The 13,591-nt window shown below is 40.4% G+C and overlaps 1 protein-coding gene across 1 annotated transcript in view; it reads left to right on the top strand.

Moving 5' to 3' along the window:
* The window catches only part of CTNNA3 (catenin alpha 3), an 878,552-nt gene that overhangs the window by 783,085 nt on the left and 81,876 nt on the right, over positions 1-13,591 (top strand). The window contains exon 14 of the mRNA XM_032232234.1: positions 3,424-3,605. Within this exon, the coding sequence (XP_032088125.1) occupies positions 3,424-3,605 (182 nt within the window). The remainder of the gene's footprint in view (positions 1-3,423; positions 3,606-13,591) is intronic.

Genomic DNA, 13,591 nt, shown 5'->3' with positions numbered 1-13,591 from the left:
AGGGGAAGGTTACTGCAAAATCCCTATTCCCTCCCAATCAGCTGGGACTCGGGAGGCAGAGAATAGATGGGGGCGAGGCCAGTCAGAGGTAGTATTTACCGATTCTCCGAACTACTCAAAATTTCCGCTACTGGTTCACCAAAACTAGTCAAAACCAGAGGTGCTATGCTGCTGGTTCGCACCAGTTCAGACAAACCAGTGGTGGTGGTGGCACGAAGTTCCGCCCACCCACCCTGATGTCATCAAAAATCTTCTGCACATGCTACCCACTACTAAACCGGTAATGAAGAAAATAGAAAACCATCTCTGATCAGATCCTGCTGAATATACCTCTGGCAAGCCAGGGTGGCTGATTGCTTGATCATATGCCATCAAGTTGTTTTGGATTTAAGAGAGATCACATAGGTATTTTTTCCCTATATCATGATCTATATTTGCTGAGGTGGTTCAGTGGTTAGAGTGCAGTACTGCAGCCTACTTCTGCTGCCTACCGGCTGCCTGCAATTTGGCAGTTCAAATCTCACTAGGCTCAAGATTGACTCAGCCTTCCATCCTTCCGAAGTGGCTAAAATGAGGACCGAGATTGTTGGGGGTAATATGCTGACTCTGTAAACTGCTTAGAGAGGGCTGTAAAAGAACTGCGAAGTGATATATGTACTATTGCTATCCCTAGATTCTCATTCAAGTCTTCCAATGGTGCATTAATCACCATTGTATTGAAATCCATCCACCTTGCTGCTAATCATCATCATTTTCTCTTTACTTCCACCTTCCTCAGCCTTAGCTGCTTTTCCAGAGAGCTGGGTCTTTGCATAATCTGTCTGAACTAGGATAATTGGGCTTGGACATGCTCAGAGTATAGAAAGAATACCTGGTACAACATCACTAAGTGAGAATGTGTGACTGAGAAGTTTCCCCATCCTAGTTCAATACCTTAGTCACAACATTACAGCAGCTCTATGTGTCTGCAAAATAAGAGAAAGCCTCTATTTTCCAAAACTAAAATGGGCAGTAGAGATCATTGTCTAAAGACTTAATTGATATTCACCATGGTATATACACTATATGGAAGATTGCCACTGGAATGGTAAAAGGAATACGTGGAATGGAGCATTAATTTACAAATGACTAAACTAAAACACTGGTGTTTGGTATCTGTAAAACTAAAAAAAAGTGGAAAGTTGAAATAGATCTGAACATTTTGGTTCAGTTATGAGCTAAAATATCACAAAGTATGAACTGACAATTGTTGTTTTTAGAATGTATAGTGGTATACAACCGCATACCATTATATGATATGAAAGCAAGAAAGTAAGAATGTATAGATTGGTAATAGTTGCATGTTAGGTTCCAGCGAACAGTGATCATGGAAAAATCAGAGGTAGCTCTTGAGAGAAATTGTACAACATTTTGAATAAATGCATTTCAGAGAAATAAGTTATGCTATTCAGTGACATGAAAAGATGAGTGAAACCTACAGTACATGAGAAAATAGAGACTTAAGAATAAATGATAATGGTGATTGTTCATTGAGGAGCCATTTGGAAAATGGTTGCTTGTTTTGATCACATGGATTAAATACATGAGTAAATTTCTGTACATGTGTATAATAATCATGCACATAATTAGAAACCTGTACCCTCGTAAAAGCTTCTGAAGATCTGGATTTCAGCTGCCTGGTCTACTCTTTCCTTCTACTGCAATGCTAAAATACATTTCAAACTTGGAGAGATAAATAGAACTTTGAAAATTAGGGCATTATCAAAAGGGCTTTTCTCTGCTGATTTTCATGGGTGGACAAAAAAATGGAATAGTGGTGAAATTCAATTTTTTTTTTTTTTACTACCGGTTATGTGGACATGGCTTGGTGGGTGTAGCAGGGAAGGATACTGCAAAATCTCCATTCCCAACCTACTCTGGGGCCAGCCAGAGGTGGCATGTGCCGGTTCTCTGAACTACTCAAAATTTCCGCTACTGACTCTCCAAACCACTCAAAATTTCCACTACCAGTTCTCAAAGTTTTTGTTTCCAGTTCTCCAGTACCTGTCAGAACCTGCTGGATTTCACTTCTGATATGGAGAGAGGTATATTTCAGAAAATGGAGCTGAAAAGTCTGAATGACCACTAGATGGCAGTGAATAGAACACCACCCTTACTAGCAGTCTAACTGCTCTATGTGTACAATTGCACCTGGAAATTGCTTTTGGTTAATCCAATACACGAGTTAAATATTCAAATTACGATGAAATAAAAGCAAGTTGAAATCTGTACAGAGCCATCTCCCCCAGTGTTGTGGTCTATTCCTCTATATCCCCTTACATAGAACTTGCTTTCTCTTGTTGCTGGGCAAGGGTCTCCAAATCTGGCAACTTTAAGGCTTGTGGACTTCAATTCCATGCTGGCTGAAGAATTCTGGGAACTGAAACCCACAAGTCTTAAAATTGCCAAGTTTGGAGACCTCTGCTAAAGGATAAAGACCAACACTGCACTTAGCAACGTAGTTGTAGTGGGGCATAAAATGTCTTCTTTCAGTCATGTTGGAAGAAATATCCATCTGGGTTCAGTTCCAAGTGGGGAAAAAGACACTGGAAACATGGAGGCCACTTGGAAAGATGGTTTTAATGGTGGGAAGGACCAGATGGTTGGAGGTCCTGGGAAAAAGGGGGGTCACATGCCTCAAAGATGTTGAAAAAGAAAAAAGGGTTGGCTTGCTGATACTCCCTGAGTTTTATGCCCTCTGTTGGGCCCTGTCCCAGGGCCTCCCACTCCTATGCAAGAAATTTACTCTGATTGGCTGTCAGACTCCCATGAGGCGATTCAGGGGCAACTCTGTAGGCTGTGCTTTGAGTCCAAGTTTGGTTGAACCTTGCTGGGTGTTGCTGTAATGAAAGGGCTTTGGGATTTTTATTCCTATTATGGCTCTGCCTGAACAAGGTAGATCTTTGTTATGTAGAATAGACTGGCTCAGGCCAAAATGGTCCATTGACAAAGGTGGGGGCTATTAAGAGTGAGTTTGTTTCCTGCCTAAAAACATGTGTCTCTGGCCCAGGCCTTAATGGCCGATTGACAAAGATGGGGGAAATATTCTGCCCTTTAATATTTCCTAAAATATTTCATTTTCTAGGAGAGAGGTGAGTACTAACTTCCTACAGTAATATTGAGTAGCCTGTTAAATTAAATGAAATAGTGGAGGAAGAAAGGTTTATTTGTGCATTTGTGCATATGACGTTTGGTCAACATCTAATAAAAAAATTGCCCTCTTATAGGAATTTGGCCCAAATATTTGTGAATTAGATCCTAGCTGCATCATAGTCACCGTTTATTTACAGCAATAATTTGTTAAAGTCTCTTCCAATCTGTAAAAGGAGGACATCCTCTGATAGAGACAGATGTTTTGCAGATCAAATTATTTTGATTTTGCAGGCAAAGATGACTCAGTTGCCAGAGGCGGAGAAAGAAAAGATAGCTGAACAAGTGGCTGATTTTAAGAAAGTCAAGAGTGAGCTTGATAAGGAGATTGAAATATGGGATGACACCAGCAATGACATCATCGTTCTCGCTAAAAGGATGTGTGTGATTATGATGGAGATGACAGACTTTACAAGGTAATTTAAAAGAAGGTAAAAGCAGGAATTTAAAAGAAACATATATTTCTGAGCACTGGGAATCATTGTCACATTCAAAAGGGAAAAGAGAAAAGGTTTTATAATGATAGGTGACAAGTGCATGTCAAAACTAATAGAACTGAAAATTGAAATGTTCACTGTAAAATATTGAAGTGTCATAATGATTGTTTAAAGCAGAGGTGTCCAACCTTGGCAACTTTAAGACTTGTGGACTTTAAAACACCCAGAATTTCCCAGGCAGTCATTGAAGTCCACAAGTTTTAAAGTTGCCAAGGTTGAGTACCCTTGCTTTAAAATGTATGCTGGTTTGGAGAAAGACAGTGAGCTGTTTGTCCTTTTTGATTCCCTTCTGTTTTGTTTATGATTATTTACTCTGGGTGACCCTTTTATGATGGATACACAACAAATTGATTTAAGGCAAAGAAGACCCTTGGTTAAGAAATAATTTATATGACAACTGAAAAACTTGGAATTTACTCACTTAGTGCTTGTCATTGTGATCTTTGACCATGTCTGTCTTAGAAAGCAAACCAATTTTGTACTAATTGAAATGCCATGGATTTTCTCAATGAACCATGAAGATTATTGTTCAGAAAGCAAGTGGCAGGCATGGAGGTCTCGGATGAAATGACACTTCTACGTTCAGAAGCGGAAGGAAATGCATATTGAAGCTATTTTAATAGGTTGTGTAGGTATGGTTTTTGTTTAGAGCTTCTCCCAACTCCGAGGTTCTAAAATAAAACAGTAGACGATCAAAAGATAAGATATTGGAACTAACACATGACTAGCAATGACCTGCAAAGAATGGTTGGAATCATCTGTATAAAATATTCTTTGATACAATACCAGTTTTGATGCAGTACAGGAAGAAGTTTTTGTAAATCTCCATCAATCCCTAATTTTATTTAGAAGATTGGAGAAAATGCAGAAAAAGGTTCAGGAGACTACTATAATGATGATAGGGAAATTACTAAAATTGTTTTTCTGTTGCTGATAGTTGATTCAAAAAGTTGTGATGTTCTTATTTTGTAGGCATTCAGTGAGTGCTCTTCAGCCATCTATCAAGTAAAATAATCATTTAAAGGTGACAAGGAAACATTCTCTCTCTAGAAATTGAACTTAGTCTGTCACACAATGATGTACCATAGTACTTTTCTGGAAGCTTCCATTTCAGCACATTTGTATTTACAAGGATTTATAGATTTACTTATAGGAGCACAATGACTCAGTGGCTAAGACACTGAGTTTGTCAATCAGAAAGGTCGGCAGTTCAGCGGTTCGAATCCCTAGCGCCACGTAACGAAGTGAGCTCCCGTTACTTGTCCTAGCTTCTGCTAACTTAGCAGTTCGAAAGCATGTAAAAATGCAAGTAGAAAAATAGGAACCACCTTTGGTGGGAAGGTAACAGCGTTCCATGCGCCTTCCGTGTTTAGTCATGCCAGCCACATGACCATGGAGACATCTTCGGGCAGCGTTGGCTCTTTGGCTTTGAAACGGAGATGAGCCCCGCCCCCTAGAGTCAGGAACAACTAGCACATATATGTGAAGGGAACCTTTATCTTTCCCTTACACTACTACCTACCATAACTATGTTATAAGATTTCTCCATTCCCAGAATTTCTGATCCTCTTTTTTTAAAAAGGGACTCAAAACAGCTCCTGTCACCTTGGCTTTTTTGACCCTACCCTGAGATACTTCTAACTATTTGTCAGCTTTCTGAAAATAGTTCTAGTAAAAGAAAAATGTAACTACATAGTCCTAAATATGGCTGCATCCCCACTCTTTTTTTCCCCCTAACAAAAACAAAATGGCCTAGAATACCCTTTTTCCATCTCTTCTGAACTCCTCAAGGAAGGATACTTAAAACTGCAAACATTTCATACTAAATCTTTGGTATATTGCAAAAACATTGCAGCTAAATAAAACAATAGCCTAAAGGTGTTACAGATTGTGTAAGATAGTGCCTGAGTCAATGCATTTGTATATACGGTAAACATTTTTTCATCTGTTAATATTCAAAGTCACTAAAGGGAACTTTTAAAATAGCATCTTCATGCACATCCTTTAAATGTGCAATCCAGAAAGGATTCTTATATTAAAAAGTTTTCACAAACAGAATCTTGGAACCTCTCTCCTACTGCCTGTATCACTTTTTAATGGGTTTTAGTGGGTTTTATGCTGTAGCAGGGCCTTAGAGGGCACAATTTCTTGTCAAGGAGAATCCCCTTTATACCAGGGGTGTCCCACCTTAACAAATTTAAGCCTGGCGGAGGGAGTTGAAGTCTGCCAGGTTTAAAGTTGCCAAGGTTGGACACTCCTGCCTTACATCATCCAAACTGCAGGGCAATTTCCACCTTGATCTGAAAACTTCCCAAACTCTCCAGAACAGATTTTTGGAATATGAGGGGAACCAAAGGAGGAAGGAAATTGGCAAAAGGCTGTTTTTCCTCATTTGAAAAATGCTAAAGGTAAAGGTTCCCCTCGCACAAATGTGCTAGTGGTTCCTGACTCTAGGGGGTAGTCTGTTTCTGTCAAGCCAAATTTGAACTGTACTGAAGTTCAACTGTATTAAACAGTGCTGTCTGAAGACGTCTTTGTGGTCATGTGTTAAAGCCCTACATGGTATTGGACCTGGGCACTTGAGAGACCGCCTTCTGCCAATTACCTCCTCACGACCAATTAGATCCCACAGATTAGGCCTCCTCCGGATTCCATCGACTAGCCAGTGTTGATTGTCAACCCCCCAGGGGAGGACCTTCTCTGTGGCTGCTCCGGCCCTCTGGAATGATCTCCCCGTGGAGATTTGGACCCTCGCCACCCTTCAGGCTTTCCGCAAAGCCGTTAAAATCTGGCTGTTCCGGGCTTCCGGGGGGAGGGGCCTGCCGTCGCCGGTGGCTCAACGGAGCTGCCCTCAGAGTTCTGGTTCGTATATCTACAAGATCTATAGATATCTCTTCTTTCAGGCAAGAAAGAAGCAGGGAGGAACTCAGTCGTTAGAATCCTCTTTGTAGTTCACAGCTTTTTTTTTTTTTTGGCTGTGAACGGAGAAGAGGTTCAACAAAAGCTGAGTTTTTTTTTTTTACCTCCGGCCAGATCTTCTCAGCTGTTTTTTTTTTCAGCTCAAGGCAGGTCACCCCCCCCCCTCAGGACAAAACTAAGCTATTTAAAATCAATCCGAGCAGCGACCATTCCTGAGAACCCTTTTTTTATTATTATTCAAAATACCAGCTTCAATTTTATAAAAAACTCCTTTGTTTAACTGCTTTTCAAAATGGCGATTTTATAGCTTCCGCATTTGATATATGATATATTTAATCAGCCCTGTTTTTTTGAAGACTTCTCTCTACTAATTGCCAAAAGTTTATTGAAAATATTTTATTCTAAATCAAGGTGAGCAGAGACTTTGTTTGTTTCCTTTTTATAATGGCTCCCAAATCAAAGCAGTCTAAATGTTTTTTTAACAATACATCCCAAGCAATTGCTATAAAGCCGCAGCTCTTGCCTTCTATGCCCTCTACTGGAGATTTGTTAATGAAAGAATTTCTTTTTGAAACTCTTAAAGAATTTAGAGAGGAAATGAAGCAACTTATTTCAGACTTATGTGACAAGCTTGATGCCAAGATTGCTCAAACAAAGGAGGATATGATCGGGGTCATAACTGTAATGACAGATTATATTGCAGGAATGGAAGATAAATTAGAGCTTTTGGAGGAAGCTAATTCTAATCTGACATCTAAAATTGAAATGTTGCAACAGGAAGTTGAAAATGCAGAAAAACAACTTGTTATGACAAATTATAAAAAGACGGCGTTTGCAATAAGAGTTAGGGGACTGCGTGAAAATCAACAGGAGAATTTGAAACAGACCTTTTTTGAGGCTTTCAGTCATTTGGTGGGAAGCCCGGGCCAATTACCTCCCTTCGTCCCATCAGATCGCATAGAGTAGGCCTCCTTCGAATTCCATCCGCCAGTCAGTGCTGACTGGCGACTACGCGGAGGAGAGCCTTCTCGGTTGCAGCTCCGACGCTTTGGAACGATCTCCCCGTGGAGATTCGCACCCTCACCACCGTCCAGACCTTTCGCACAGCCCTCAAGATCTGGCTATCCCGTCAGGCCTGGGGATAAGATCCTAATCTCGCCCCACCCGAATGTCGAATGAATGTTGTGTTTTATTGGTTATTTTACTTTATTCACATTTCTTTTGTGTCCTGTCTTACACTCCCCTCCTATGAAATGTAAGCCGCCCTGAGTCCCCTTAGGGAAAAGGGCGGCCTATAAATGTCAATAAAATGGGAAAAAAAATGACTCAACTTTGATTGGCAGATCCAAAAAAATTACCGCCATAATTCGTGGGCAGCAAAACAGAGACAGCTTCCGAGAGATATAATTATATATTTTGCCACAAGAGAATCCAGAAATGCGATATTACAAGAGTTTTACAACAACAGGCTGCGAATTGATGGACAGGACTTGATCCTTTTCAAAGAAATACCACCCCAAATGTTAAGAGCCAGGAGAGACTATGCTTTTCTAACTAAAGAAACTCAGAAATAATCAGATACAGTACAGATGGGAGGTGCCATTTGGTATTACAGTTACATTTGATGACCAAAAACATCGCCTCAACTCTGTTTGGGAAGCTCGAGACTTTTACTATAAGATCCTGAAGGCGGGACTTCCTGAACCACCCGGACTTGGAGAAAGACAAGGAGAAGCAGAAGAGAAACAACAAAACACACAACTACAAGGTGGGAGGTATCGCTTTCCCCCTCCGGAAGGACAGAAGAGCAGAGAACAAGGATTTAGTTATGCTTCCAAAACATTTGCTTAATTTTAACTTGAATAATACTTTGTGACTTCTGTCTTGTATAAAATGGTATAGTTGTATACCGATGAAGAGACATTAAGGCTGAAAGAAGTGATGCGGATTTCCTCGGAAAATATATTGTATGGGACTTAAAAAAGACGATGGATAACTTTGAACTTTTATATAAATTGTTTATGATTTATTTTCTAGGGTGAGGAGGGTGGAGATCGGGATGTTCCTGGATTGTGGTTTAGGTTGAATAGAGTTGGGACGCCTGGTGTAGACGGGAGGGTAGTGAAGGTTCAATTAGAGCTTATTTTGAGTCAGAAAGTAAGTTGATTTTTATATAAACTGTTATTTGAATATAATGTTTGGAAGGATATATCCAGGGAGTGTGCAGGAAGGCGGAGCAAATATGAGAGGAGTACAGATGAAAATAATATATATATATATATGGACATGGGTGAGGTAGGATGAGAAGAGTTGGAAAAGGAAACCGAGAGAAGTATTTGAGAAACTGCTTTATAGAGAAGGAGGTAAAAGGGACAAATTAAAGGTTTGGAAATGGACAGATATTTAGATAAAGAGATAAGGCCCCTAGCTAGAGTAGAATTCTATCTGATTAACTTATTTGGTTTCAATATAGTTTGAAACCCTGCAAGTAATAAATTAATTAAGATTAGAAATGATGTACATTGTTTAAGTTTTAATAATGATGGGAAGCTGAGCTCAATGCAGAGAGTTTATTGATTTTTCCCTTTTTTTTTTTATTTATTCCTTTCTTTTTTCCTTTATCTTTTATCTTTTAATTTTTAATCTATTTGGTTTTAATATACTCCAGACTGTGTTTGATAAAAAGCTATGCCGGGTATGGGACCTGGGAAGCCGGAAGGGGGTTAGGGAGGGGGGTTTATTGGGGGGAGGGGGGGGAGGGGGGAAATATAGTTTTAATTTTTAAAATAACAAGAATGCACTTGTATACTGTTGCTCTCTTTTCTTTTTTTTCTCTTTTCCTTTTATTTTCCTTTTTTTTTCTTTTAATTTTAGTGTAAAATACAAATTGAATAGGTTAATGAATAGTAGAAATACACCGAAGTGAGGAGAAGAGGGAGAGAAGAGGGAGGAGCAGAGAGGGAGTGAGAGGGGAATGTAAGGAGGATGAGATGGAGGGAAGGGGAGAAAGGAATGTCTGAGGGGGAGGGGAAGTAGAAGAGGGGAATGTTGGAGGGGAGAAATGAAAGTTGGAGGGGGAGAAGAAAGGGTGTATGGAGGATTGATATGTTGGTTTTCCATGGTGAAATAGAAGATGAGTTGTGTTTATTGTTTTTTCAATTGCACAGTATATAAGTGATTGTATAAAATGAAAATGAAAATGAAATAGTTAATAATAATAATAAAAAAAAACCTGGCTGTTCCGGCAGGCCTGGGGCTGATGAGTTCCCAGCCCCACTCGAATTGTTGCGGCTGTTGATGAGTTCTTAATCTGTTTTGTATTTGTCTGTCTTTCGTTTTTTGTACTTCCCCTTTTCCCTATTTAGTTTGTTAGCCGCTTTGAGTCCCCTCGGGGAATAGGGCGGCATACAAGTTCAATAAAACTAAACTAAACTAAACTAATGTGGCTGGCATGACTAAATGTCGAAGGCACACGGAACGCTGTTACCTTCCCACCAAAGGTGGTTCCTATTTTTCTACTTGCATTTTTGTATGGTTTCAAACTGCTAGGTTGGCAGAAGCTGGGACAAGTAACAGGAGCTCACTCTGTTATGTGGCGCTAGGGATTCGAACCGTCAAACTGCCGACCTTTCTGATCGACAAGCTCAGCATCTGAGCCACCGCATCCGTAATTGAAAAAGGCTACTGCTGAACTAATACCAGTAGTCACTTATGAGAATTTTTGAGGACAAAAGACCATTTGTGGATCCACTTCATTGCTCTGATCAGTTTAACTTGAATAATGAATATTTTCATTTTATAATATACAAGCTGTACTGTTTTTTTTATATATATGATGCTTCCAGGTAAAGGTTTTTCCTGTTTGGTCTTCTCTAATCAGGTATATATAAATACAAGATACATACACACTTTTTTATCACTCAATTACATAAAGGGAATTTTTTTTTCTTTAGATACGAAAAAAAAGTGCCAATATGTTCAATTCAGGGTGAATTGAAGCAGACTTTGATCCATAATACACTGTATTTAAGTGCCCATGAACTTCAGCGGCCTTGGAATTTAGTGGACAATTAACTCTGATTTGGTGCATTGATTTCAGGGCAAGCTAATTGTAGTTTAGGCTGAATCTGTTCAGAATCTGCTTAGATCTTTTTAATTTCCATCGTTGCAAATGGGGTATTCAAAAGTCAAGATGGTCCATAACGGTGCTATGATATATGCATGTTGTAAAATGGAGGGTTTTGGTGTGGCCGCCATCTTGACTATTTTGCTATCACACCAAAGATAATTCTGGTAATAAGGAGAGCGCAGGAAAAATCCACAAGAAGGTTACATCTTTTTATGTCATAAATACATGGGTTGTGTAAGAAAAAAAATAGGTAAAGCAGGTGAAGAGGCATCAGGAGCACTCCTGGAGGATGATGAAGAATGAATGACTGAACTCAGGTTTGAGCTGCTATTAGGGCCTACCTCATGGCAATAAGGGTGAGGAAATCTTTATATTTCTCCACCATCATTGCATCCAAGGATAGCCATCCAGGAGCTTTGTTTCATGTCACCACCTGGGGAGCACAGTGGCTCCTGGTTAGGATGCTGAGATGGAGGTTGGCCAGCCCACATTTGAGACTCAAGTGCTGCTGTGGGGTGGGGTTGAACTCCCATCCTTCACTTCAGCTCCTGCCAGGGACATGAGAGGAGCTCCCAACTGGACATCCCTCAGGAAATGGGGATGTCACTGACTAATCCTTTCAATGCAGAAGGGCTTTGGTGCAGGGGTGGGTTCCGGCTTCTGATACTGTTGGCTCGCTCAGAGATGCACTTTAGGCGCGCGTGTGCCACGCACGCATGCGCAATAGTGAAAAAATTGCTTCTGCGCATGTGCAGAAGCAAAAAACAAGATGGTGGCACCAGTTTGGGGGCACGGCCAGCTGAGTTACTACCTACTTGGCTGAACCGGTCCCAACCAGTAGGAACTCACTTCTGCTTTGGTGCTTCTGGCACGAAAGCAATGTGATCTCATGATTAGAGTCCCAAAATTCCAGATTTTTTTTTAGGTGACAGGTTGAAGTTGCCCACTAACGGCATCCTCTCTTTCTTCTGATTTAATAAAAGCATTTTTTTTTATAATTTAGTATATTGCAGAAAAGAAAATATTTCATTCATCAAGATCATACGAGGTTAAGAAAAAAAAGATATAAATATGATGCATATTTTATGTATTTCAGATGTTTTCAAACCTATAAGCTATATAAGGAGAACTGAAAATTTGACATATTTAGCCCCTTTGGGGACAAATAAAAATATAGTTGATAGTCTAAAACCTCAAATAGCAATAGTTCTTTTTTTAATCTCATGAAATAAAGTATGTTTTAATAAAATCTTGTTGCAGTGCAGATGACTTCACATTTTGAAACATTCGGGTTTTGCATTAATGTTTCAACTCCACCATCAATTGCTGAAATTGTTGCAGTTTAACTAAACCATTTATGAACTTAATCATGGAAATCATAATGCGTTTCAAAGATTGCCTTTCTCAAGGAGAAGCAGCCGATGTGCCATACAGTCTTTCTAGATAGAGGCCATGTGGTGCCCAGAAGTGGCTGCCATTTTGAAAGTGGCCACAATTTTCCGTTTGCAAGAATTGCGGCCACTCCTAAACTTCCGCCCACTTTGGATAGCACAAAACTGACTAGGAATGCCATGTGATGCTTCTCATTGGAAAGGACGATAAGTGGAGCAAGGCATGATGGGGGAGGAGACCCAAGAGGGTAGGACCCAATGGGGAGGAAGCTGTCTCAGGGCTGGCTCAGAGGGTGAGGGAGACCCTGGGAGGCTGAGGGCAGGCCATGAGTGACTGGGGAAGTGCTGCAGTACAGAGCTTGGCCTCGCTCACCCCCTTCATTCTGCAACAGGGAGAGCCAGGATTGTGGTCATTAAGTGAGGCAATCATACGGGTGCCTCACCTAAAGACCGTGACATTTTCTGACTATAATCGTGATCATAAGTTAAGGACTACCTGTACCTCCATTTAGCAAAGGTAGCCATTTGCAAAGTGTGTCCATCGTTGGTATGGCCCACTGGCAGTCAGCGGAGCTGGCAGCAGATTCGGACACTGAGGAGGTTGGAGAGGAACATGGGCCAATGTTGGGGACTGAGGAAAGCTCAGACGAGGGCTCTGCATCAGAGGCAGAGAGGGAGCTAGACAGCAATGAGGCAGAGGAACAACTGGAGCCTGTTCCCAGTGTGCGCATGTGCAGAGCTGCCAGAAGACAAGAGCAACTAAGAAAGCAGGGTTGACTAAGGAGTAAAGCCACACCTTGGACCCTCTCATAGGAAACAAACAGGGAGTGGGCTTTTGCAGGAAACAACATTCATTCAGTCTTGTCAAGAGAGAAAAGTTATGTTTGTAACTATGAGAGACTCTATGCTAAGTTTTTCCTTGCTTCCGTTTGGAAACTAGCTATCTGGCAGCTCTCCAAATGAGATAAGGTGTGTGTTGATAAACATTCCTCTGAAAGACTCTTTGCTAAACCTTGCTGACTATGAATGAAAGGAATTCACAGTCATGTAAATAAAAGGGGTTTTGCTTGGGACCAAGGCTCTTCAAGACTTGTTAAGGAAGCCTGGGTCAGAACAATTGCAATCTAAATTTAGAGATGATGAAGAAATGAATCAGGATGGCCATTTCCTTTCCTTAGAAGAGCAACAGCTGTTGTAAGGGACAAATGTTCTAAAATTTTATAGCTGCCAACCCCCCCTCCCTTTGATAGCTTCTTCAAGGAAATCTCAGGAGAAAAAGAAAATCTCACCTTCTTCCTACTCCATTTTTAAATTTATGATCATGTTTTAATCTGCATAATTGATATAAGCCATTTGTATGAAGCAAAGTAAACAAACACTGCAAGGAATTATGTGCTTTGCCTTTAATTCGAATAAGGTTGGAAAGTAAATGTGCTTAAATTTAGGTAGGTAAATCTATTGGTTTG

This window comes from Thamnophis elegans, chromosome 15 (genome assembly GCF_009769535.1).
Source record: "Thamnophis elegans isolate rThaEle1 chromosome 15, rThaEle1.pri, whole genome shotgun sequence".
Taxonomy (NCBI): Eukaryota; Metazoa; Chordata; class Lepidosauria; order Squamata; family Colubridae; genus Thamnophis; species Thamnophis elegans.
This window is presented reverse-complemented; position numbering and strand designations above follow the sequence as displayed.